This window comes from Dreissena polymorpha, chromosome 1 (genome assembly GCF_020536995.1).
Source record: "Dreissena polymorpha isolate Duluth1 chromosome 1, UMN_Dpol_1.0, whole genome shotgun sequence".
Classification (NCBI taxonomy): domain Eukaryota; kingdom Metazoa; phylum Mollusca; class Bivalvia; order Myida; family Dreissenidae; genus Dreissena; species Dreissena polymorpha.
Genome location: NC_068355.1, coordinates 89,541,186 through 89,568,336, shown reverse-complemented (window position 1 = coordinate 89,568,336; position 27,151 = coordinate 89,541,186). Strand labels below are relative to the sequence as shown.

General features: G+C 34.5%; 1 protein-coding gene across 2 annotated transcripts; it reads left to right on the top strand.

Annotated features, from left to right (window-relative positions):
* The first annotated feature begins 3,687 nt into the window (after window positions 1–3,687).
* LOC127840050 (Na(+)/citrate cotransporter-like) lies at window positions 3,688–25,506 on the top strand. 2 transcript variants are annotated; one of them, XM_052368442.1, is made up of 15 exons: window positions 3,688–3,854; window positions 6,992–7,136; window positions 7,478–7,627; window positions 9,793–9,908; window positions 14,552–14,682; window positions 17,054–17,177; window positions 17,816–17,986; window positions 18,488–18,619; window positions 19,666–19,749; window positions 20,346–20,465; window positions 21,176–21,270; window positions 21,957–22,066; window positions 22,648–22,809; window positions 23,163–23,300; window positions 23,774–25,506. In XM_052368442.1, the coding sequence occupies exons 2-15, from the start codon at window positions 7,020–7,022 to the stop codon at window positions 23,927–23,929; spliced, it is 1,806 nt and encodes a 601-aa protein (XP_052224402.1). In that variant the 5' UTR covers window positions 3,688–3,854; window positions 6,992–7,019; the 3' UTR covers window positions 23,930–25,506. The 2 variants fall into 2 exon arrangements, with proteins under 2 accessions (XP_052224402.1, XP_052224408.1); XM_052368448.1 differs by lacking the exon at window positions 18,488–18,619.
* Window positions 25,507–27,151: the final 1,645 nt, after the last annotated feature.

The following is a 27,151-nucleotide window of genomic DNA, read 5'->3' as shown; positions in this document are numbered from 1 at the left end:
TGTCAAATAGGATTAGGCTGTGCACACTGATTAGCCTTTGCAATGCACACATGCTAATCAAGGACAACAGCGAACAACTTCAGTGCCTTCAGCGCTTTGATTAACGTAATCAATCATGTGTGTCGTAAATTATTTAATTGCATTGCTGTTACGTGTCAAGGAACATGCCTTATACACGCAATATACATCCTAGTTAATTTAATGTAAAATAACGCATTTGTAATGCATAAATGGCATCAATGGTAAAGTTTTGTTTATTATTCATTATATCTTTCGTGCGGCCGTTGTTTCTTGTATGGGTGCCTTCTTCTTAAAAACAGTACATGTATATACATACGACTGCTGTGTATTTTATTTATCTGCGCGTTCACAAACACGATACAAAACCATTTCAAACTGTTCTACTGAACCATTGCATGAAAGGCTTATATCAAAGCGTTGAAGGCACTGAAGTTCTTCGCTATTTCATAATCTTAGACGCAACTGAGTTTTTAAAATTATGTTATAGCTTTAATATCGCAAGTTAGAAATGAACACAACCCATTAAAATGTATAAATAGTGTATCTTAAAGCACAGGTCGAGATGTGTGTGCACTGTTTATCCTCATATATATGTTATATAGAGATATCTCAGACAACATAACAACAATATGTCTCTTTTTGTTCGCAATTTGTTGCTGCACTGGCAACCATCTTTAGAATTTTGGTTGCCTTGCTAAGAATAACAAGTCTAGAAGCATGTTTGTGTAGGTGTTATGTATATCTAATACTTTATTTATTTTCTTTAAATTATTGAGCAACAATTTTGCCGACATGACAGACTTTTAATGCATCATGTCTTGTTGTGAGCCGGAATTGAATTATTTCCTAGGCCTAATTGATCCACAGTCGCCAATTTGTATTATATTTTTAATTGGATTGAGTTGTCAAGCTTTGAAAAGTTGCCCTGTTTTTTAGCTCAATTGTAACCAACCTTTGGAAATTAGTTACCTGGGCTTAAATCTATTGGCCCATGGCTAACAGGCAACTACTAAACCTGAAAGTTATTGATGATGAAAATTCTGACAGTATATTGAACTCATTCAATTTGCAAGTCTGAAGACATTTAAGGGACCTTTTCACGTTTTGGTAAATTGACAAAATTAAACGATTTAATAATTTGGAGAGTTGTTTAACGTCACTTTTGACCTTAGATGACCTTCATTCACGATAGGTCCCCAATGAATAAATCCGAATTGTGCATTGGCTAATAATACAAAAATCACCGTGAACATTGGATGCATATCATTTATTTGAACTGAAATATGACTATTTTGTAAATTACATGTAAATTACAATAAATTAAAAACTGTAATGATACAAAACATCTTCTAAACATTACATCGAAACGTTTCTCCTTAAAATACGAAGCAGTATAGCATTAATCACATGTCTCTACAATTAAAAGAAGCTATTGGTTCATGCCGTAACGGTCACACTAAACACTACAAAAACAGGCTAGATTGCACTTTACCGGTACGCAGTTGTTTACCACTATCAACAAAGCGGGAGTTTGGGGGCGGTAGCCCCCGATAATAAGGAAATATATAGGTGTTGGAAATATATCTGTCTTTGATTAATTCTATTCCATTTTAGCGTTAATTATTGTAAATATGTTTCTTTGTACTTTGTTTTGTTCATTTTTTATATAAAGTTCTGTCTTTCTGCAAAAAAATCATATCACTATGATGCTTGCAATATTGGGTCTTTTATGTTTACATTCTACTAACATCTTTACACATCATATTAAATTATCTTTTATTTTATTTCAACATTATGTTCATAGCATTTCAGTGGCGAATATGTGTTTTTTCCTATTGAAACAAATGTATAACTCGTTCAATTATGAAACTCTAGTCATAACAATACTTATTGACAACAGAACATACAATTTTACCTCTTCTTGTTCTTCATTTCTTATTTGTTAAAACAGTAAAATATATTATCTTATTATCACATACTACCTTCATTAAAATACATAGTCGCTTTATTCCATCTCCTTCCACTGGTCGCAAACATTACAACATCAACGCCGTATATCTTTGTAAAGATATTTCTTGTTATTCATACTACGAGGATTGCTTATATAAAGTATAAAATGCATCTCCCATTGTATGAGCACGGATGGTCGTATGGTCTTAACGATAGACTTTGATTCCAGGGATCAGTGGTTCGAGCCCAGTTGAGGGTAACTTTTTTTGTTTCTTTGATTTAATTCTTGTTGTATAATGGAGCTTTTAAGATCCAATGTTTACATTTATCAATATTAAGTTTTTAATGACAAACTGAGAAAAGGTTCCTTTTAGATGTTTTATAAAAAAAAATGCACAAGGTAAAAATTTAGAACACATTGGTTGTTTATTTGATTTAAAAGTGATTTGCCTTGTCAGCGAGGTTACTTTGAAATTATTATCACTTTTAACCTTTTTTTCAAATTATCAATAGAAAATATAATTTATGCTTCATTTTGGAAACAACAGGGCTTATTGAATATGCATTAATTGTCATCCCAGTACCAGAGAGACTCTCTTTAAACGAAAAACACCATAAAATCACAAACTGTCCTCCTTGATTAGCTTGTGTATGCATTGCACAGGCTAATTAGTGTGCAAAGGCCAACCTGGAACTCCACTTATTTGACATTCATTAAGCCCCGTTTTCCCTGAAAGCAGCCAATATGTACATGAACAGATTTTCTTGACAAACTGGCCAACGTCGTCCCACAAGCTGTTAAACACATATTAATTACATACACACACTGCTGTCTGCAGTGTACCAGCGGTAGAGTATAAACAGGCAGATTACCGTTCCAAGCGTAACTAAGGTGGTTATCGTTCCTACCGTAGCTTAAAGCAGACTGACTTAAAACACACACTCAAAACTCGCAAGCGAAGAACTAAAAACGATTTCAAGAACAAAAGCCACCGCGGTATTGTACTCCAACGCTTCAGTTCGTTTGAATTTTTTATGATCGTCATATTAAGTACGGTACTAATTCGCAATGCTCTTACGTTATTAGGTTAACTTAACTTGTGAAACGTAATTATATGCACAACAAACGTTTGTATTTACGTGTCTTAAGAAAGACACAGTAATACTAACATTATGTTTATTTTGTTCAACTTCATGTACAGATTAAATTTCTCAAACATGTTCCAACGTGCATATAGCGACATTCAAAAAAGATATTCAACGATAATCTCTTAAAAACTATACTTAAAAGTCAACCGTTAGATTTTAAAAATTCGGAATTCTCGTTTTTAAAGCAATACTCTGTTGCATGCATGAAAAATGTGTTTTAATTAATAATATTCTCCATATTTTGTTCTTGCAGGTGTCTGTTATTCGTGAGAAAGTACTAATATATATCACTAGTGACACATCAGTATGAATATTGTGCAATATACCCAACTATTGTTAAAGCAGTTAATCTTTAAATACACGGAAACAAATATAGTTTGGTGTCAAAAAAATTCATAAATTTTACAAGCAGATAAACTTCAAATACAAAAAAAAATTGTGTTGAACACTTTCATGATTTTCACAAAACAGCTCCATGCCTTTATACCTGTTCGTGAAAATTACGTATAAAATATAAACGTAACCTTTTAATAGTAGACAAAAAGCCATGTCGGCTATAAATACAATGATCGCACATATTCCATGAAGCGCGACCAAGGTGTAAATAAGATCTAGTACAACTCATATTGGGAATACTTGAGGTGCTCAATACGTGAATGTTAATGTGCGATAATAACTTGAACATTGTATATTACGGATTTAAGAGATCGTGGCCTTGATTTAGACCTATATTGGTAACGTCTTGTTCTGTTTTGCATTGCTTTGTTTCATGAATAGTGAACGAAAGACATGTATTTTAGATATTTGTTAAAATTGTATTCAGCCGTTGCGTACGAAATATTAATATATTTGTTACAAATATATAATTAAAAAATGTTTGGTCATCAATTGGTTCATCCGTTTATTTTTTTCTTTCAAATAACATTATCATATAAATATAAAAATACCGTAAAGTATGCATTTGAACAAAATTGTTAAATAAGATCGAGTAAAAAGAGCGCCACTTAATTCTGGCATAAATCAAAATGTAAATCAAAGCGTTCACATGTACAGCTGTTTGGTTGTAATTGTTTTAATATTATTCACTTCGTTTGTTGTCAAGTAAAATCTCTTCGTTTTATGCGTACATCCGTATTTAACAACCAAAACATGAGATTTCAGAACGTAACTTGAATCTTTCATTTGTGACAAATGTGGGCATGTTTTTGCCCTTGGTTTTATAATACTGTACACACAATATTGAACCTGGGTCATAATAGCTTTAATATGTTCTTGGGTTTCAGCGCATTCTGTATAACTGGGTCTAAATTACGGGTGCTGTAGGGTCTTAATTAGTTCCCAAATAAATAACTCACTTATGCATTAAGTAGTCATCGAAATGGTCATTTGTATATATCAACAATACTCGGAGTTATTTTCAATTATACTGTTAGGGTCACCGCATGTGTGTCATGAACAGAAATTAATTTACATCACAATTACGTTAACGGGGTTTATTTTGGATGTGATTACATGCGAAGTGGTGTTCATCTTCAATAACGCAATTTAAACATTCAAAAAGACGACAAAACAGATTATTCGTAAAGCTCGATATGTAATTTTTAACGATAAGTGCACCCATTGAAAAGTATCAACACTGGCATTTTTACCGCGCTTTATGCACTTACCAACAAGCGACTTGTGATAATGCGGTCCGCTACGAGTCTCTGGGCTGGTTCGGATATAGGACGAGCAGATATGATTGTCGCGTTAAAACTGAATTCAGTTTTATTAAAGTACAAAGCTTAATAAATTTTTTTATTTGCGTACATATGACCATGTAACAACGTTGTACTTGTTCACAAACGACTGTCAGAAATGTGGTTCAATTGCATTACTTAAACTCCGTATCTTAGGCGAGTAGAAGTATTTCATTAGAACTGCTTCCATTTTTCGTCTACAACTTTTTAATATACTGAACAATTGAATACATGGGACAATACATTTGTAAAAAATTGCAGTTAGATAACACAAATGATACTTTTCTTTTGTTTAAGTATCGTAATATTCGTCGACAAGGATTTCACAAACGTTAAAAATTTATGAAGTGGGCAAAACAAAGAAAAAAACTGTAATCTCTATCTGAATATGACTAATTAGGATCCGAATTAAAGAAAGATAATTATTGAAGGCAATGTATGAAATTATCAATCCAACCACTTTGATAACCGTCAACAAATGCAAATTCATTTAAAGAATGGGTTATTGATACTTGAACATAGTTAGTATTTCTTTTAAACTTTTGCTACCATTTATTACATATGTATACACAAATAACCGGTTTTCAAATATAAGCACAGGCTAATCAGGGACGGAACTTTCCGTTTAGACAAGATTTTCGTTAAGATTTTCGTGGCGTACTTATGCAGGCAATCTAAAATTGAACATTCAATTTGATAAAATTGAAACTTGGATGAAAGGTTATCTTCTTTGTTTGACTAATGCATTTCTTGCAAGGAAAAGGTGCACAATTGATAGATAAGATAGTTACTAAACGCCTTCATTAAATATACGAATAATCGATTATTTTATAGTTTCGTTTCATATTTTACTTATGACGGACGCCAGTTTACCGAGAGTATTAATGTGGTCTATACGTGTTGTATCCCCCACTCCTTTAAAGAAGGCGGCATATAGCTGTCGCACTGTCCTCTGTCCGCCTGTTTGTGGGTCTATGCTTCTGCTCAAAAATGTATCTCTTTCCTATAAATTTGCCATGTATTAATGGATTGTTTCTATACGTTGCAACACATTTCGACCATCTTATTACGATGTGTCGTGTTTAACGAAATCGTTTCCCTGCCTGAAAGGTCACGGTAACACATAGAAGCCATGTGTGAAAGTTGACCATTAAACGTTGTTTTTTTACAAATGTGGATTTTAAAGACAGAATGAAATGTGCAGTTTTTTCTTGCCCAACTCACACAGTAGTGTTTTAACTGTTACATTTTACCATTACGCAACAATAAAAAACAGACATGTTCACAGATTTTCGCACTTTGTATAATAATTTGTTATTAATTTACATGTATTATGTAACACAACTATTTTGTTATGAACATTCTTAAATAACTAAAAACGTAAAATATGGTCAGTCTCATCAAGGTTTTTCAAAACAAAAGATCGAAAGACAAAAAACTCTTTATCATTTGATCTTTTTCGAATTATGATGGTTGATCAAGGAGACGGTATTTTAGTGTTTCATTACAGTTTATTCTGCGAGTTTGGATGTAGGGCAAACTATCCATTGAAGACTGAATACACGTCATGAGTTGTTAAAATTCAAATTAATAATTATAATCAGATTACAAACAAATATTGACATTTTAAATTGAGAGCTGTGTTGTGTTTATTTGTTTTCACTTATCGTTTTTAATTTTGAAAGCCTGTTGTTGCTTTGTTTTAATTTTCGACACCTTGTAAGCATTTCATTAAACTCAGATTAATATGTATAACTGCTTTACAAACCGACTGTAGATAAACATGTGAAACAAAACTTACTTGGATATTTTACTCACAAATTCGACCCTTTTATCTAGAACTAATATAATTCTTTGTATTGTGTGAGAAGGGCTAATAAAGCCATATCACAAAACAAATATGTTTCATGCATATTCTGTTTGCGAAAAGTATTAATAGATCATGTTAGTAAATATTCACTTTGAAGTATTAAGCAGACACAAGCATATTTTCTTATTTACGCGCTACGTTCTTATAAAATTAAGGTCCTTATGATAACACCAGTCGGGCTACCACTTCTTTGTGATGTCTGTATGTCATTGACATTAAAACTGCAATTGATTGAATGAAAATTTGAGCCTTTTTTAAATAGGTGTTTAACATAAACTCCATATGAAACGATGGGTGTGAAGCGTTTTTTCTCCCATCTATGGGCATTGAAGTCCATATGGATCACTGTGATTGCGTTCGGATGGCCGTTGTTCTTCGCAATCGACTACCCGCCAGAATGTGAAAAGGTTTGTCCACATTTTTTTAAATTAAAACTAAAATGTATATTTAACGCGGATTCTCTATTATAGAAAAAGGTGATCGTTTCTTCTTTTATAAACGTGTATTTACAGGTTATTATTTTGTAAGATTGCTAATATTTTTTTCCAACTTAGCATTTGTTAACCGTGAGATTTATTTGTATTTGTACACACGTCAAACTGACGTGAAGTTCCCGCTATGTTGTGTATAATAATATATCAACCGTTGAACAATTGGTATCGAATAGAAATATTCTCGTTCATTGCCGGTAAATGTCCATATGATTTGTTATTAACATTTGCTGTATAGTGTCTTACAACATTTCCAGCAATCCAAGTGCGCATACGTGATCATCGTGATGGCGGTGCTGTGGCTGACGGAAGCCATACCGATACCAGTCACGGCTCTTCTGCCCATCTTCATGTTCCCAATGACCGGCGTCCTCTCCGCGTCAATCACCAGTGCGTCTTACGTTACGGTAAGAAGAGCTTTGGTTTACCAATAGCTGTTAAAAACATGTTTAAATACTTTATTTTAAAGGGGCCTTTTCACAGATTTTGGCATTTTTTAACTTATTCATTAAATGCTTTATATCGATAAATGTAAACATTGGATCGTAAAAGCTCCAGTAAAAAATCAAGAATAAAATTAAAAAAAGGAAAAGAACATTGCCCGGACCAGGTTTCGAACCAGTGACCCCTGGAGTCCAGCCAGAGTCCTGAAGTAAAAACGCTTTAGCCTACTGAGCTATTCCGCCGAGTACACATAATGGATGTATTTTATACCTTATATAAGCAATCTTCGTAGTTTCACAAAATTTAACGACAAAAACAGAACTCTCCAAATTATTCAAATGTTTCGCGTTGCAACGCTTTATAATTTTTAGGTTTTAAAATCGTCAAAAGATGCATATAATGGCTATATTAGACCATGGTAAATGTTCAGTATTACTGTTTCCTCACAAATATCATAACTAAAACGAAAATTTGCGAATCTGAAACAACTTTTTCAATTTTGTCAATTTACCAAAGCGTGAAAAGATCCCTTTAAAAGCAATATTGTTGCGATACGGAACCCTCATTTAACTTATTTTCTTTAAAGCGCGCTGTTAGAATATATTAGCTCCGCCAATATTATTGGAGAATAACCTGTTATGTGTAATGATACAATGCTTGAAGTCCATCTACGTGTTCACGACGTGTATATGTTAGGGCTCAATTCTGGTAAATTTCCTTCTTGATTATTATGAAACTGTGCACGTACCGTGTAAGAATCTGCAATAATTATGGACAGGGCCTAATGTTTCAGACATTGGTGATTCAATCAGAGATGAAGATATCAAAAGCAAAAATAAAAAATGCAAATCATCTAAGGTTATCTATATGATGCTTTTAATTTTGTGTTGAAAAAAAAAAAGAAATAAGAAAAAAAGACATTTTCCAGTGTGTATATGTATAAATATATATATATATATATATATATATATATATATATATATATATATATATATATATATATATATATATATATATATATATATATATATATATATATATATATATATATATATATATATGTATATATACGAACAATGATGTTTAAATTGTACTTACAAATGTAAAGGCATAGAGAGAAACATTAATAAGTGCATTTAATGATATATGTATTTTTCAGTGTGTATAAATAAGCAATGCTGTATAAATGATGTAAACATTGTAATAACAGATGAAACTACAACAATCCTCACGTTTAAAATCTAAGTCTGTGATAAAATGGTATTTAAAAGTTCCCATTCTCTATCAAAGGATTCTAAATTGTTTTTGTAATTGAAATTTTCTCAAGTTATCATATTCATATTTCAGGTATTTCTTGGCTCCTGCTATGCTTGGAATGAATTTTTTGTTTTACACGTGTATAAGTATAGCTTTAAAAATAAAATTACATTATTTATGGTACTAGCAGACTTCGTTAAATATCAAAGAAGAAAAGTTGTCTTATCAATAAATGGAAAAGATTGTCTGGGTAACATTCCGTCAATAATTGTTTTAGATATCTGACATTCCCAGAATAAATGTTCAAAAGTTTCATCACTTTGTTTGCAACTAGTAACAAAAATTAACGATTTTTACTCTCCTTCAAGCTGGTTTGTTCGAAACATTGTTTATATGAGAGAAGTTGTGTTCATCAGTAGCATTATTATATCGACTGTTATTTTCAATAGTTTGGCAAATGATCCACTATGATGGCCATTCTCAATGTTTTCGATCAACAGAGAAATTAATATTAACGGTTCCACCCAGCTGAGTATTGAGAATTTACGTCAAATCTCAGCTAAGAGATTTTGCATATTTTCTCTTTAAAATCAGGGTTAAGTAAAACTCAAAAATCAAAAATATGTATGTGTATACAACATTAAGCATGATTGTCATATTTGAAAACAATCAAAATTGTGTCAGAATATTGACTTAAGTATGTTCATGTGTAACTTAAAGTTGGAGTTTACCAAGATTTGTATTGATTAAACTTTTACTTGAATGCTATTATTGCCTACACAGAATATATGATTATACTATTTTAAACAGGGTTTTCCACAAATATTTAAAAAACGTGTCCGAATGCAACACATTATTATTCAAATTGCAGGACACAACCATGTTGTTTTTGGGCGGCCTCATAATCGCTGTGGCCTTGGAAGAGACAGGTCTCCACACTCGAATTTCGCTATGTGTCATGATGCTGGTGGGCGCGCAACCGATCATGTAGGTTTATTAGAATTGTCCTTAAGTCTCGATATGTGCTTAATTCGTGTACGATAAGTGGCGTATCAGATTAGCCAGTGTAGGTCCGCACAGACTAGTCAATGTTTGCCTGAACTGGATTTTCACTAAGAAGAGATTTTCTTTAAACAAAGAAGCAGAAAATGTCGTTCCAGTGCGGAACGACACAATGCTAATCGGCACGATGCTAATTGTGGACGACACTTTACGATCATGCTCTAAGGTGTGTCTGGATAAGAGCATCTGCATTTTCGTATCCCAGAACGAGGCTCAATTATTCTAGAGTTTATATTTTACATAAGAACTGCCCTGAGGTGATTGTCAAAATGCCAACTGATATATTTTTCATGAACCTCTTTTAAAAAATCCATACGTCATGAGTTAAAATATTCAGTATGATAATAAAGGTTTAACAATGTGGGTGCATTTATATTTATTATAAATGTTATATTTTGATTTGCGTACTCAACGCAGCTTGTTTAATCGACTTTTTCCGAAAGCATGAATGCCAACGGCAAAGCATAAAGGATAGGAATCGTGAGTAAAGATGTTCATAATTTGTTTTGTTTTTCATACGTCAATTCGGGCGGGCCCTTAACAGACATGAGTGACACTTAAAGCCCCATAAACACTTACAAACAAAGAATATTGCGTAAAAAATGTCACAAAATAAAGAAAACACATGAAAAATAATTGTTTCTTATAGAAATAGCCAAAATTTCAACGCTAGATGTGGTCTGGTAACATAGATTAAACGAGATACCAATTGCGCGTTTTTATCTTTTGTGAAACATTATAATTTTTATGTCATGTGAATTTCCTGTGACGATATACGAACATGTCGTCGCTGTTCTTTGAAAACCGCGTTAGTCACATTTGGCGCAAATTGTTATTTGTTTTTATAAGAACGGCTGGTTCACGGGTCATTTTCTGCGAAAATACTGGATTTAATATCCAATTGGGAGGCATAGTTATGAGCACGTGAGAAAATCCTGAACACTCATTGGTGCACTAATTGTTTCTGCAAAAACTGCGTAAGTCAATTTTTCCAACTTTTCAAAAAACATTTTTTAAATATTTTTTGAAGTTTTAAAATATATATTAATTTAGATAGCCTATGTCAAAATGGGCATACTTTTTATTTATTTAAATATAAAGGCCTGTTGTTGTCATTTTAATTCTAAAAATGGACTTACGCAGTTTTCTCTTTGATATTTTGTTCTTTTTTTAAGACTATCTAAATAAGTATATTTAAAAATGTTTTTTTTGCCTATTGAAAAGTTGTAAAAATTGACTTACTTGGTTTTCGAAGAACAGCGACGATGTATGAGCGAATGCACGATTGGCTTGGCGGGGTGGGGGGGGGGGGGGGGGGGGGGGGGCTCATAGAAATTACGGCGTGCGTCCGATGCTGCCCGAGGCCAATCCCGCGCTCGCTCGTTAATGTTCGGATATTTGATATTGAAGTCAGATTATTTATGACATCCGTTTAAATATGACTTGCAATCATTTGCTAGTAACAATAAATATTCAATAAGTATTACCTCTCAATTTAAAAGTCCAGTTTTAAAACTACAAATGTCGCCTTTGTTTGAGTGTTTTATGTACTTATACAAGCGGTGTACTTTTATTCAAGTGGTAACACCTTAAATCAGGTATGAGAACATTGCGCGGTGTATCAAACACATTCCTACACAATGATATCATTATTTTAGTTACCCCAATTTACAGTCATCTACCTGGGATACAACAGAGCAATAAAACGAAAAAAACACACACGCTATTTTTCACATTTTCACAAGATTAATGAGTCAAGAACGGCTATGTTTGAAGCCAATTTATTCAAGTTTTGCAACAGTGCATTCGTATAAGTGGTTTTGATTACGCATGAACTTTCAATGTAGCTAAATGTACTTTGTATCACTCATACAACATTTATTTGTGTTTAGCTTACAGCATCGTCAATGCATGTTTAATAATAAATGCTAACGAAATAGACTAGTATAAAAGACCTAACGGTTTCAATATTTAACCCCAAAACATGTACTATATATTTTTGCATGTACGATACGAACAATTAAAACGCTGATGAATAAAAAGCCAGAAAATAAAAAAAGATATTGTACCTGAATATTGCGGAAATTATTACTTTAAGACTGTTTTGTCGAAAAGTAGTTTATAAAATCGACATGTTCCATTATATAAACATGTCTCACTATTATGTGTATTCAACTATGGTTATTCGACCAATCCAAAAAGGTTCCGGTTATGCAACAAAAACTCTAAACTCGTTTGTATCGGCATATTTACAAAAGTATTCCCCTGCTGGACTTTGGGCATGATAGATTCAATATTTGGTTTATGAGATATTGCAGATACACACAATTGATATTTGAAACTAAAGCATTCTGATTTCAAATGAGATGACGTGTATTTTGTTTTTAAACAGCTATTATGAAGATGATGCTCATGTATTATATCCGGCACCTTAAAATAATAATTGCATTATGAGTATATTATAAATTAACAACAAATCATCAGAATTTAATGAAAGCATAGAAAGTCGACACAATCAATTACGATCTTTACTACTCAATGATTTAATGCAAACCAGCAATCGTAACTTTATGAGGCAAGACGTGTTATACATATAAACTACAAACGGTAAGTGTTCACTATGCAACACAAGTTGTAGATTGTTGTTACATCAATTAATATTGTATATGTCAGAATTGATGTTATAACATGGTTTCATAAGATTGATGAAACACTTGAACTTTTAAATATAAGTGGTGTGTGAAACTAAAAAGTCTCTTTTACAGTCAAATAATTGTCAGATGGGGTAATCACGTGATAGTCAAGATGGCGACGTCCACGCCGAGACAGATATTTTACGCCGTGTTAAACCCTTTATTATTCCTGTTTAATTGTTTAAGGACGCTCACTTTCCAGCCATATCAGTTAAAAAGTGATTAGCGATTATATCGTATTTAAATTCGCTTTGTATATCGACTTTACTCCCCGCAAATTTTCTTAGTAGAGCTCCAATTAGGTCATCCCGCTAAGAAATTTCGCACCGAGTAAAGTCGAGATATAGAGCGAATATTACTATGAAATAAACGTCAGTAACTTTAATGCTAATATGGCTGGAAAGTGGGCGGAATTTAAATAATAACACAAGTTATTAAAGGGTAGAAAACGGCGAAAAATACCGGCCTCGGCATGGACGTCGCCATCTGACCACGAGACATGTAAATGGACCAATTTTGAATCTGACCTGGAAAAAAAGAGATGCAAAGGAAGAGACAAGGACGTGAATCAGTCAATCATATTCTTTCAATGGACAAACAAAAGTTTGTCCTGCTTTTTCAAAAATTTCATTAAAAATTTTCATAATTCGGAACGTTGTTGCATTTATAAAGATGGAATAGAAATCAATTCTACGGTCATGGAATCATTTGCAAAGAAGATACATACATGCCAAGAAAAAAGTCAGTTGTATGATCAAAATAAATACGTTTTTAGACCTTTCAAATAATGTTACCATAAATATATTTTTTAAATGCAGGCCATTAGTTTTCTTTAAGTTTCTAAACTGAATCTGATTTCACATTGAAATATTGGTCATGTTTTGGTATTATGTTAAATATATATATATGCACAAACAACTTCCTTACCTGTCCTTCGATTGATATATTACGTTTAGATTAGTTCAATCACATGTTAATAAACATGGCATAATTTTGTAATTAGGTACCGCATAATGAACAGAAGGAACCAAGTGCGCGTCAAATTTAATAAATATTTTGAGCAGAGTGTTTGTTTCACGATCGCCTCCTAAGTTGTTATTGTGAAATTCGTAAGTAAAGGGCTGAATAAAAGTCAAGATTTTGATTCAGTATATTTAGAGTATTTTTTTCCTAAATTTTGCAAATGGTTTCATACATTGATTATTCATTCCATACCGAGGACTTTATATATTTAGGATGAGAAATCAGAAATACTATACAAAATTTGTAACCAATTTTAGAATATCTTCAAATTGAAATGTACGTTCCAATTGCATTAAATGTGCCGTCGATTAAGCATAAAATTATTACTCTTCATGAAAAAAGATTGTTGTACATATAATATTTTATTATTTGCCCACAAGGCGAGGCAGAAATGTTCACAAACAATGAATGCACAATATATAATATGTTATATCCGATTGTCGCATTCAGGTGAGACTGAGTCCTTTTTCGGCTGTAGTTTTTATATCTTAATTTGTTTAATCCATTTTAACCCAATAAATATGTTCAAAACTAAAGACTTATGCGTATCAAAAGGATAAGAGTGCAAAGAAGGGTAAATCATGATGTATCTCTCCACAACAGCTGCGCCACTTGATTCCCGTTCTATCCAAGCAAAAACGGTCATACAGATGGTACAGTTCAGTATCATTGTCAAACGTTTATTTGCTTAATATTCAAATTGAAACGAAATATGAATCTGGAAAACATTTCGTGTTTAGTTTATTAATAAGACAAAGTACAACTTAAAACGACACAAAAAACACTTTGATTTTATATATTTTGTTTCGGTTATTCGAAAATTGGAATATGAGATATGTGTTCTTTTTCAAGGTTGATGTTAGGTTTGATGACGACCACAGCGTTCTTGTCCATGTGGATCAGCAACACGGCTGCGGCGTCTATGATGATCCCGATCATAATGGCTGTGAGCAAAACTGTGAAGGACGTTCGAATAAAATCAGGTAATTACGTGGTTTCCTTAAATGTTAAAAACACATATTTGGATGAAATGGCATATTTTTGCATCGATCAATCTAAGGCGTTGACGACAGTTAAAAATTTTGCTGTTGTAGAAATATATGAAATATATACAAATATATGATATAGTTTATCAAACAAATCTTATAATTGCATCACATAAATACCGGAAAATGTGTGTTCCTCTTAAGGTAGCGCATCCATAATGGACACCTATCCAAATATAATATAATGTATTATTTTTTAATCAGCATCATTTCAGCATGCACACTTTTAGGTAGGCTTTCCGTACATAAAAAAAATATATACATATTTTTTTTTCAAAACCACCCACACGCTCGGCTTTTGTCCAGTTTATTTGCACCCCTGTGGTATATGAAAGTTCTATAATGCATCCAGATTTCCAAATATGGGCATGCAGTTGGTTTGTACAGATGCAGTAAAGATATTTAAAGTTTTAACAAGATGAAATGAGTATTCTTTTACAGACATTTACTTTTTATAACTTGTTATCTATGGAAGATCGCCATGAAATGGAAGTGATTTCAGCCAAGTAGAAATTGGGTTTGTTAAAAACAAAGTGTCATAACATTTAAAATAGTATCATTTAAGTAATATTTGAACTTAGTTTTTATAGAAACACTATATGCTGGAAAAATACCAAGAAATAGACAGATTTACCGTTTACTTTTAGAAAAAAAATAAAAATGCAACATGCATGACTCGAATTTTCAGCAGTAAATCACCAAATTAAGCCATAAAGTTGTTTTAATTTTAACAATTGAAGAATGTGCATAAAATTGCACCATATTTAACCATAAGCATAGCCTATATGCTTTATTAAATCAAATTACGTTAGAAAGGAAATAAAACGCGTCGCAAAAAGTATACGTTGTCGACAGGATTCAAACTTGCGCGGGAAAATCCCAAAACATCTTAACTCTATCGGCTTAAGGGGTGTTGCTGCAGTTTTGCTGATTTTTTTCCACCAAATAGATTTTGTTCAAAATTTATATTCAAGTACTATATACAAATACTATATGAAAAATGAAATAAAAATATAGGGTCACCGGCCTTAAATTCATCTAAGTACAACACAGAGAAAATTTAAGATCGTGTTCATTTATTTGTGTTATACCTCTTATATTAAAGAAAAAATATAACTCATCTAGTCTCGAAATAATGAGCTCGCGACTCAATGGTTTTGTCGAACAACAGAATCAAACTCTTTATAATAATCCGCAACTACACAATACAACTGTTTTCCTTGATTAAATACTTGTTTCAGAAGAACATGCATTATACACTGCAATTCCTTATATATTCCTCAAAAAAAATACAAAAGACGTCTATTTTTTGTGACGAAAAGTTCGTCACATTTTGGCCTTTTTCCTCAAAGAATTCTATCATTTAAGCCAATCTGTAAAGCTTCAATTTTCTGTTTCCCTGCTTTTAGTATTATTAAGAGTACTCGTGTTTTGTGTAAAGCCCGCCCACACTTCAACTTATACTTTTTATAAAATATTTTAGCAAGGGATGCTGCCGCTTCCAATGGTCTTAAAAAGCATTTCAGTTTCGTACACAACTTTTAAGCAATTGCTTCGGCCACCTAACGTGGCCATGTATTACCCTTTAGATGTCAGAAAGAGCTGCTATCGCCTTCAATTGCCTCATATTATAGTTATCCATTATACAGATATCATTTACTGTTTAAACGGTTCCAATTTAACAAAAATAAACAATGTGATAGCAAGATGTAATACATTTTAGACATAAAAAGCAAAAAAGACACCAAAAAACGTGTTCGACCTTTAATTTGTGCAAATGCTCATGACGTCAGGATTCACACGTCAAACGTCAAGCGTCATTCCTCGTTGTATATTTATTTCCGCTAAAAATGAAGCGATGTAAAAAATAGACTTGTGCATTTGTGTATTTAAATGTATCGGACGAGAAGTAAAAGGGAGTACAATTTGAGGCTTGCAGATCTGTGTAAGACTATAGGAGACAGCGTGTTTTCTGAACCAAATCCTTAACCTTTTACCAAAGCTTTCCATAAAATAGTGGTCCAGCAACTTATGAACATATATCATCCTGTCCATCGTTTAAAAATTGAGAGTCGTATAAGTTTATAAGCCCGTTGAGTTTTCTGATAAAAAATCATTTAGTTGTAGAATATATGTATTGCTTCTTTAAAAATGGGTTCATGGAGGTTAATACCCATACAAAAAACAGGTTTCTGTCCTATCATTAATATAGACATAGTAAATATAAAATGTGCATACTGCCTGTCAGCATAGGCTGTGTTTCTCAGATACCCTGACCTTATCCTTCAATGAATATACCATTTTACAGCACGGGCTGCGGCCTCTTCCAATGGCCAAGCAAATGAGGCTTTTCAGATGGCAGGTACAGACAGTGACAAGGACGTTGTAAAGGACACAAGTCATCAAAACCACACAGTTTCTACAGAAGAGCCGTAAGTATAAATTGTTTCAGATTAAATGAAAAAAACAAACTGATTTTTAATGTCGTCCATAAATATAAAACACGATGGTTATTGAAATCGTTCACTTCACTTTGTATAACCAAATGTGTTGATGCTTTAATGAGAGACTAATCGGGATCTATTTTGGAGACCTGAAATTATCTTATATCCAGTAAACATGATGAAATACATTGCAATTCTAGAAAAAGAGATATGACCTGTTGTTTTACTGCCTGTGACGAGAAAATACATGAGTTACGACACACCCTAAATTTAGATTTTTTAAGTTATATTGGCATAATTCATAATTTCTTGCAATAAGCACTTACAGAGAGAACAATAATATTGCACAGACTTCAGAACAACGTGCACAATTAAAGATTCCCACATAGCACCAATGTGAAATATTGATAATGCAACAATTTGCTTTTTTGTTACAAAATTGTATTTAGGATCGTTAGAAAAAGTGCCCATTCTCGTACTCTTTGTCCGCTCGGAATTGATTCTGATTACTTGCCGTTAATAATAACCATATAAAGACTGTGCAATGCTTTGTACATGTGCCACAATTGTTGTGAACGTAACACTTTTACAATGAGTGTAATGAGACCCTATGAAACTTTCTCTAGGTCCAGTGAGGAGACTTCGGGTGACGAATGCTTATCGAAAGTCGAGAAGGTCGAGCTTGATCGGCTGTCCAAGGGCCTGGCCCTGAGCGTGGCGTACGGAGCAAACATCGGAGGCATCGCCACGCTGACCGGAACTCCACCAAACCTTGTCCTCAAACAAATCGCAGATTCGTACGAAAATAAATGAGACTCGCACTGTGAATAGCGATTTTGATGCATGTGCGTTAAGTGCCTGCACCGGCTAATCAAGGAGGACACTCTCCGCATAAACTGTTGTGTTATAATGCTTGAAAGATACTTTATGTACACGAAAAAAACAACAACATTAAAGCGGAAAGTGTTGTCCCTGATAAGCCAATGCGAACTACACAGTTTGTGTGCCCATGCATTAAACTCTTTTTTCTCAGAGCGACTTATTTAATATATTCTAGTATCTCTCTATGCACTTTGTCACTAACGACGCATACCAAGCGTGACAGCCGGTCAAAACGTATCTATCGACAATAGAAAATTTTGAATATGTATTTATTCATCCAAATACACTATATAATAATCTCTTATCTGCTTGATATCTTGAATCCTGTTAACGTGTGATTTAGCTGAATACTTGCAGTTACTTACATACCGTATTATTAAGTTGTTATAATGTGATTATTGGTAACTCAATTTTAGGTTCTACAACGAGTATGGTCAAGGGGAGTCCCCGCTTTCATTTGCAAAGTGGATGGGGTTCGCTTTTCCGATGGCCTTGATATGCCTCGTTTTGGCATGGCTTTGGCTTTCGCTGGTGTTCCTTCGGCTCAGGTTGTCATTAGGTTTGGTATTTAGAATTTAACTGGCATAACTTGGATTAATGCATGTGCGTAGAGTGTCGTCCTAGTTTAGCCTTTGCAGCCCGAACAGGGACGTCGCTTTCCGCTGTTATGTTACGTTTCGACGTTTAATGACGTCTCCTCTAACGACGTCTCCTCTTACGAAAATCCAGTCTTGACGGACTGCACATGCTAACTTGGACGACACTTAATGCATATGAATTAAGCCCAGTTTTGACAGAACGAGGCTGTATTAATAATGATAGGAGATTAAAAAGAAGTTACTATATTTCATATATCTGATTCTGGATTTGATTGAGAACACAAGGTTTTAATTAGAAGGTTTTTCTTGGAAAACTCGGCTAAATGCACGTGCGAAAAATGTCGTACACGATAAGCCTGTGCAATTCGCAAAGGCTTATCCGGGACGACACTTTCCGCTTTTATGATATTTTTGCTTAAAGGACGTCTCCCTTTAACAAAACTCCAGTCTAGGTGGAAAGTGTACTCCTGATAATCTTCTGCGGACTGCACATGATAGTATGGGACGAAAATTGACGCACATTAATTAAGTCCTGTTTTCCGACAGCGCGACCAATTATTATGCTAAACAGTATTTACATGTTTGAATATTTCATGTTAAAGTAGGTCATTAATGTGGACGTTTCCCCTAGCGTATTATTTGAATATTTCATGTTAACGTAGGTCATTAATGTGGACATTTCCCCTAGCGTTTTATTTGAATATTTCATGTTAACGTAGGTCATTAATGTGGACATTTCCCCTAGCGTATTATTTGAATATTTCATGTTAAAGTAGGTCAATAATGTGGACGTTTCCCCTAGCGTATTATTTGAATAGTTCATGTTAACGTAGGTCAATAATGTGGACGTTTCTCCTAGCGTATTATTTGTTTCTCAATGCACTATTTGTTATTAGTTCTTTTTTAAATCTCTCATTTCAATTGGTTATGTACAAACTTCAAATGTTGGCAAATATTTATTTAAGATAACTTCTTTTGTATTTGGTTTCATTTAGCTGCTTTCGAAAGATGGACCCGGAAGCTAAAGTTGCAATAAGTGGTGTAATTCGAGATCAGTTAAAAAAACTAGGTTGGATAAGGTACGTGCACATTATTTTAAACAAGAGCGTCTAAGAAAGATATATTACTTGTATTAATCGGACTTTCTTTTTTAAGATATTTACATGTGTGTAATAATAACAATATTAACACATATTGGTATCAAATTTCCTTGTGAAATAAACTGCACTAGCTGCATAGATAATGTATTATTCATTTTAAGTACATTGTTAACCAAAGTGTTCGAGTAAAGATTGCTGTTTAACCAATTGTATTTGTCGGCATAAGATAACGTGTTTTTGTTTAGAAAAAAAACGCAACCTTTTTGGTAACACGTAAATGTGTCTATTTCTTATGTTTGAGAAAATAATGATACATTTGCGTTGTTTCCAATTTGTTTTTGTTAAATTCGTGGGTTGGTAAACACACGAAATCAACGGATTTAATGTCCAATGACTAATAATGATTTAAAGTAATTACCTTATGAATAACTTATAGTTTGATCAAACTCAGCCTAAACTGTTTAAACATTAAAGGGGAAACGTACAAGTCATTTCAACGCCATGTTTGTGTAATATGTCATACCTAACGGACCTCAGATAAGAAATTATATCTAATTCCTCTATCTCAATTTCAGTTTGGCGGAGCTACAGATGTTGATAATCTTCATTCTTCTGGTAGTCCTGTGGTTGTTTCGAGAACCCCCGAACATAAAAGGCTGGGGAATCATATTTCCTACTGATAAAAAAGGCAAAAGGTGAGGCAAATAACTCGATTAGGTTATCTGCTTCGATAAGTAGCCTCCGTATGCGTATTATGAACGAACGTGGTTGATTTATTTCAGTATTGAATATTAGGGGTTGGCATTCTTAAAGCGATTAAAAACGATCTGTACTTTTCTTAAAACAAATTCAACGTTTAACAGTCCAAATGCAATGAACGTTTTTAAAAAGTAGTCGCAGAAAATATAAGACAGAGACATTTAATACAATTATCAATAGGTTCTTGGCGTACCCGTGGAACTTTCTTCAAGTACACAAGACAATGCAATTTGTTAATAAAAACTTCCCATAAGTCTGTGAGGGTTCGTTCGTGGGAAAATAAACACAATCTCGGTTATACATTTAATATCGGCGTTGACGTGCACGTAACACATTTTACCGAAGTAATCGAATTTGATTGATGGTGCCATATCGAGATTGTTGTTAAAATTCCTGGATCAAAGACACATATCGGTTAAAGTTCACAAGAATAAGATGTTGACACTGTTATCAATTATACGAATTAAGAGCATGACCACTTCAAGCAAAACATGTGTGCTTCAATGCAATCTTTTTTTACTATTGTATTGAAATCAAAATTCCTCATAATAAAGATAAATATGCAAAACTGATGTTAAACATATCTAATTTTGATTATTATCAAGTCGTTAACAAAATGTTTGGTGTATTTATTTATATATTTAAGCTACTTGTCCGATTCGACGCCATGTATTCTCCTGAGCGTTCTACTTTTCTTACTACCCAGTGAACGTCCAAATGTATTTGGTTGGTTCAAAGGAGGTATGTTCAAAATTAGTGTGGGTAAATAGCTTAACTTATGTATGCCTAGTGGACTCCCCCATCCTTCTAAATTGGATCAATTTATTTCCAAAATTAGGGATGTCTAGTATATTGATTTATTTATTTAGAATTCTTACAGAAATTCCTTTAAGCAAACAGCGTAGACCAGATGAGACGCTGCATCATGCGGCGTCTCATCTGGGTATACGCTGTTTGCCAATGCATTTTTTCTAGGCGCTAGACATAAATAGTTTTACGAGCTATTTCGTAACTTCGTTTTTCGTATGGTAATTATCGTGTTCGAGAGAATAAAATACAGGTATAGTGCCTATGCATTTTGGTTTTAGGGTTAAGTAAATTTTCAATTTCTTGGTAAAAGTTATGTAAAGTAAAAACCAAACCTCATCCTAATTCAAGGGTTTGTCAATTCGTGGGTATGTATAAACATTAATGTGGGTAGTGTGACTAAGTTAAATAAACAGCTACACATAAACCTGAAGAATATTTGTTTTTAAGATAACGGTAGTACCTTTATTAACTATAACAGAGTTAACTTACTTGTGTTTACTTTCTGGATGGTATGGCGATGTTCAAACTTCAAATCAATCAAAAAGATTCGAAAACATTTACAATCTGTATTTAATGTTGGCCTTAGTGTGTTGTTTGTATTTCGTGTTTCTCGCCAGGTACACCAGGCTATAAGCCGTTATTGAAATGGTCGGTCGCTGTAGAGAAACTGCCGTGGGGTGTGATTGTGCTCCTCGGAGGTGGCTTCGCTATGGCTAACGCTAGCCAGGTAATCTTGGCATTAAGATGCTCACACATAATAATACACTTATAATTTACTCATAAAATATGGATTTTTAATAAAACAGAAAGAAATACATAATACATAGTGCGTTCTTGAAGTGGTGATAATTCGTTTTGTAAGTCTTAGAAGGTACTGTTACCAAGGCCAAAGGCCCTAACAGCAGTATCTTTCTAGAGTTTAACAAAAAGCACGGTGGTGCTTCACGAATGACATATTTATCTAATTATGCTGACAAACTCCACCACATTAAATACGCATTTGTGAAACGGAATAAATCTAATTTACCAAGCTTCTATTTAAATTAGCGCTGTTTTAATATCATCAACATTTCAGTACTCGTGGACTTTCGCACTCAATTATATTGCATTGTGCCCCTTATCAAGGAAAGTGTTAACTTTATCATCAACATCATTAGCAGCAGCATCGCCGTCGTCATCATTATTATTACCATCCTCATTGTTACTTTTTGTGATGCTAATTGTTATTATTTTCTTTCAAGTATTGCTTATTTAACTGAATGTTTGTTTATAGGGTATTGGTTTACGAATATGTAACAAATTTCACAGGTTTCAGGTCTGTCCGAATGGCTTGGACACAAACTGAAATCTCTCGGGGGTCAGGAAACTTGGGTGATGAATCTAATTATTTCCCTGATCGTCGCCACTGCAACGGAGGTCTCGAGCAACACGGCCACTGCACAGCTATTGCTTCCCATCCTGCTAAATCTGGTATAATATTATCGCGCTCTTAGAAAACGGAATTGAATGCATGTGCGAAAAGTGTCGTCCCAGATTAGCCTGTGCAGTCTATAACAGGCTAATCATGGACAACACTTCCCCCTTAACTTGATTTTGTTCAAGAAGGTCTTCCTTTAAACGAAAAATACGATAAAAGCAGAAAGTGTCGTCCCTAATAGACCTGTGCGGACTGCACAGGCTTATCGTGGACGGCACTGTACGCACATGCATTAAACATTTACACAGATGGAGGCTCAATAACGAAGACGCGTTACGCATTTTGACTCATAATTAAATTTGCCATGTGAAGCGTTATTTTATTTGTTGTTGGTAATTGTTTTCAGTCATTGACAATCGGCGAAAATCCCCTCTACCTGATGATATCCTGTGCTGTGGCGTGCTCGTATGCGTTCATGTTGCCAGTAGCTACCCCTCCAAATGCAATCGTGTTCTCTACGGGGTTTCTATCTATTCCAGACATGGTAACACTAACAAAGCATGTCCAGTTTTCTTAAATCAGAGGAATCGATTTTTATAAACTATTTAATCGTTACAGAACACTGACCGTGTTTTAAGGAATTTAATGATGGTTTATGCTGTCTATCAAGTTATGGTGTATATACATTGCATCCCTTGTCTCCGGAAAAGGACTTGTTCGTTCTGATTTGAGTTTGACCTATCTCATGTTACGTGAGTTTCGTTTATTGAATATATCTGCAATAATCTCAAGCCAACATTTTGATTGAATTAGTGCAATTCTTTTTGTTGTTGACGTGTTGTCATGTACTGTCGTGTTTGCTATATTTGATAAAAAAGAAACAACAGAAAATAAACAGTTTGAACCCGCCATGAAGCTTTATGAAACTTTCGACAAATGTTTTAAAATGCTTCAATGTGCCGTTGATGCTCCACTTGTTTTTATAAAGCTGTTAGAATGTTTGATTACTTTATACAGGCTTTGGTAGGGATCCCGATGAATATTATTGGGATTGCATGTTTGACATTGGCAATCAATACGTGGGGAAAGGAGATGTTTGACCTGGGAGAGCTGCAACCTTTTCTACGTAATGTGACAGCAAAAAACGACAGCTTGGTTGGACTTTGCATCTGATCAACATTTAACAAAAACACGAATGCAGAGGACGTGGGTGCTGCGTCCCTTCTTATTATATCACCGAGGTTTAATTGTCCTAAATTGGAGAGATGTCTCAACAGTAGATTCGTACTTGATACTTACATATCACAGAGCTTGAATCAACGCAAACTTGACAATGGAATACTTATTAAACTGATGTGTTTGTTAGGCCACTCCAAAATGATCTGTTGGTCGTCGGATTTGCCACACCTATTTGTTCAAAATGGAAAAAAAATTATTTGACCGCTCGCACTCATTTTTTGTGTCCTTCAGTAACCATAGCGCATGTTTTTTAAATTTGTGAAAAAAAAAAGAACGCGATCTAGCAGAAACGATTTTGACGCTGAATGCGAATGCCAAATATAGTGTTTCGTAACCTATTTAATCGATAACTGCAGACATTAAAAAATTCGATCGAGACGACAAGCAAAAATGGCTTCCTGAGCGAGCAGTACATGTTTCGCTGTCGTGACCGTTTTAACAAATTGCGGTGAAAAGTTGCTGCAGCCAACCCTTAAAATATAAACACATCTTGTACTTATTTGAGAGTTTAGTTACGTTCGAACAGACAGACAGACAGAATATGTAGGCAAATATTTCCTTAACACAATTTTAAGTGAACAAAAATAAACATAAAATCATTTAATGTTGGCTCTAAAAATTTCACAGGGACAATGTTTTATAATTTTTAAAAAACATGGTTGACGGAACATGTTTAACAGCTAGTTATTTCTAATTGTATAAATTTATTTCAGAAAAATTACAGTACCGTACTAGCCATCGATATGCCCCTTTTCAAATAAGGTAGAGACATTGGATTATATGCATGGCCTTTGTCCGACTGTCTGTCATTATCATTTTGATGATTGTCCCTCTTCAAGTGCTATTGCAACATGGTATACCTTTTCACAGCTTGCAACATGGTATACCTTTTCACAGCTTTCACTGTTTAAAACAGCAGTAGGTAGACATTGGTCCCTCACTTCAATGATATGGTTACATGTATATTTCGTGGTCAAAGGTCATATGCAACTTACTCCTATAAATATGAGGTCGATATATATTTTTTGTATAAGAATTGATTTAAATGTAAAATATAGCTGTTTAAACCTGTATCTCTTGATAATGCAATATTTTTCTATCGAAATGTGATTTTTTTATTCTTCGCTCTTCGCTCGCTCGAGAATTTTCCTGTTTTAAAAAAAAATCGCTCGCCTCTTCAACTTTTTTACAAAAGAATCCGTAGACCAACACATAAATTTGGAGTGGCCTTATGTGTTATTTTAAATATGCTTCAGTTCGTGCTTTTTATTACGGGACCCATACGCATGATTACGAATATGAGAGATGTACTAACGTTATTTAAAATGCACATACTTGTATTTATAAATATTTGTTGTTTCTTTATATAATGTACATTACCATAAACATAAATTGGACTTTTTATAATCGTTTAAGTTTTCCTAAGATATGTTTAATCAGATATTGTGTTGAAAGTAGCATTATAATAGAATGTGCTGTTCATAAGTGTAATAAAATGAACGCAAAACAAATGAGCAGTGTGTTCTTTATTATATTTGGCTTTAAGAGTTTAACTTTTTTAATAACATTTATCCCTAATTAAATATAGTAACCTATTGTCAAACAATTAATTGGGTCGTGTCATTGTTTGAACTATGTTCTATAGGTAAGCGCATGCTAGAGCCCTTCATACGCGTTCAATGTGCGATGTATGTGGCCAGCGAACTGCAGACTTGAAAGGACGTTCATCTAAGAGTACGTCTGCATAGGTACATATAGTGCTACGCTGTTCAGATATCAGCGTTGTCGCCTGACACTGCTCATATCTACAGCTATTTTGTTAGCATTTGCCATAGGGCACTTGGATGGTGCGGCTCATATCTACAGCTTCTCTGATAGCATATGTCATCGTGCCCTTTGATGGGGCGGCTCACATCTACATCTTCTCTGTTAGCATATGTCATCGTGCCCTTTGATGGGGCGGCTCATATCTACATCTTCTTTGTTAGCATATGTCATCGTGCCCTTTGATGGGGCGGCTCATATCTACATCTTCTATGTTAGCATATGTCATCGTGCACTTGGATGGGGCGGCTCATATCTACAGCTACTCTGTTAGCATATGTCCTTGTGCCCCTGGATTGGGCGGCTCATATATACAGCTACTCTGTTAGCATATGTCATCGTGCCCTTGGATGGGGCGGCTCATATCTACAACTACTCTGTTAGCATATGTCCTCGTGCCCTTGGATGGGGCGGCTCTTACTTACAGCTTCTCTGTTAGCATAGGTCCTCGTGAACTTGGATGCGGCGGCTCATATCTACAGCTATTCTGTCAGCATATGTCCTCGTGCCCTTGGAGTTGAGCGGCTCACACATACAGCTACTATGTTTGCATATGTCCTCGTGCACTTGGATGGTGCGGCTCATATCTAAGCTACTCTGTTGGCATATGTCTCCGTGTCATTGGATGGGGCGGCTCATATCTTCAGCTACTCTGTTACCATATGTCCTAGTGTACTTGGATGGGGCGACTCATATCTACTGCTTCTCTGTGAGCATATGTCCTCGTGTACTTGGATGGGACGGCTCATATCTTAGCTACTCTGTGGGCATATGCCCTCGTGCACTTGGATGGGGCGCCTCATATCTACAGCTACTCTGTTAGCATTTGCCATAGGGCACTTGGATGGGGCGGCTCATATCTACAGCTATTCTGATAGCATATGTCATCGTGCCCTTTGATGGGGCGGCTCATATCTACAGCTTCTCTGTTAGCATATGTCTTCGTGCACTTTGATGGGGCGGCTCATATCTACAATAGTCTTTTAGCATATGCCCTCGTGCATTTGGATGGGGTGGCTCATATCTAAGCTTCTCTGTTAGCATATATCCTCGTGCCTTGGATGATGCGGCTCATATCTAAGCTACTCTGTTGGCATATGTCTCCGTGCCCTTGGATGGGGCGGCTCATATCTTCAGGTACTCTGTTAGCATATGTCTTCGTGCACTTTGATGAGGCGGCTCATATCTACAATAGTCTTTTAGCATATGTCCTCGTGCATTTGGATGGGGTGGCTCATATCTAAGCTTCTCTGTTAGCATATGTCCTCGTGCCCTTGGATGGGGCGTCTCATAGCTTCAGCTACTCTGTTAGCATATGTCCTCGTGTCCTTG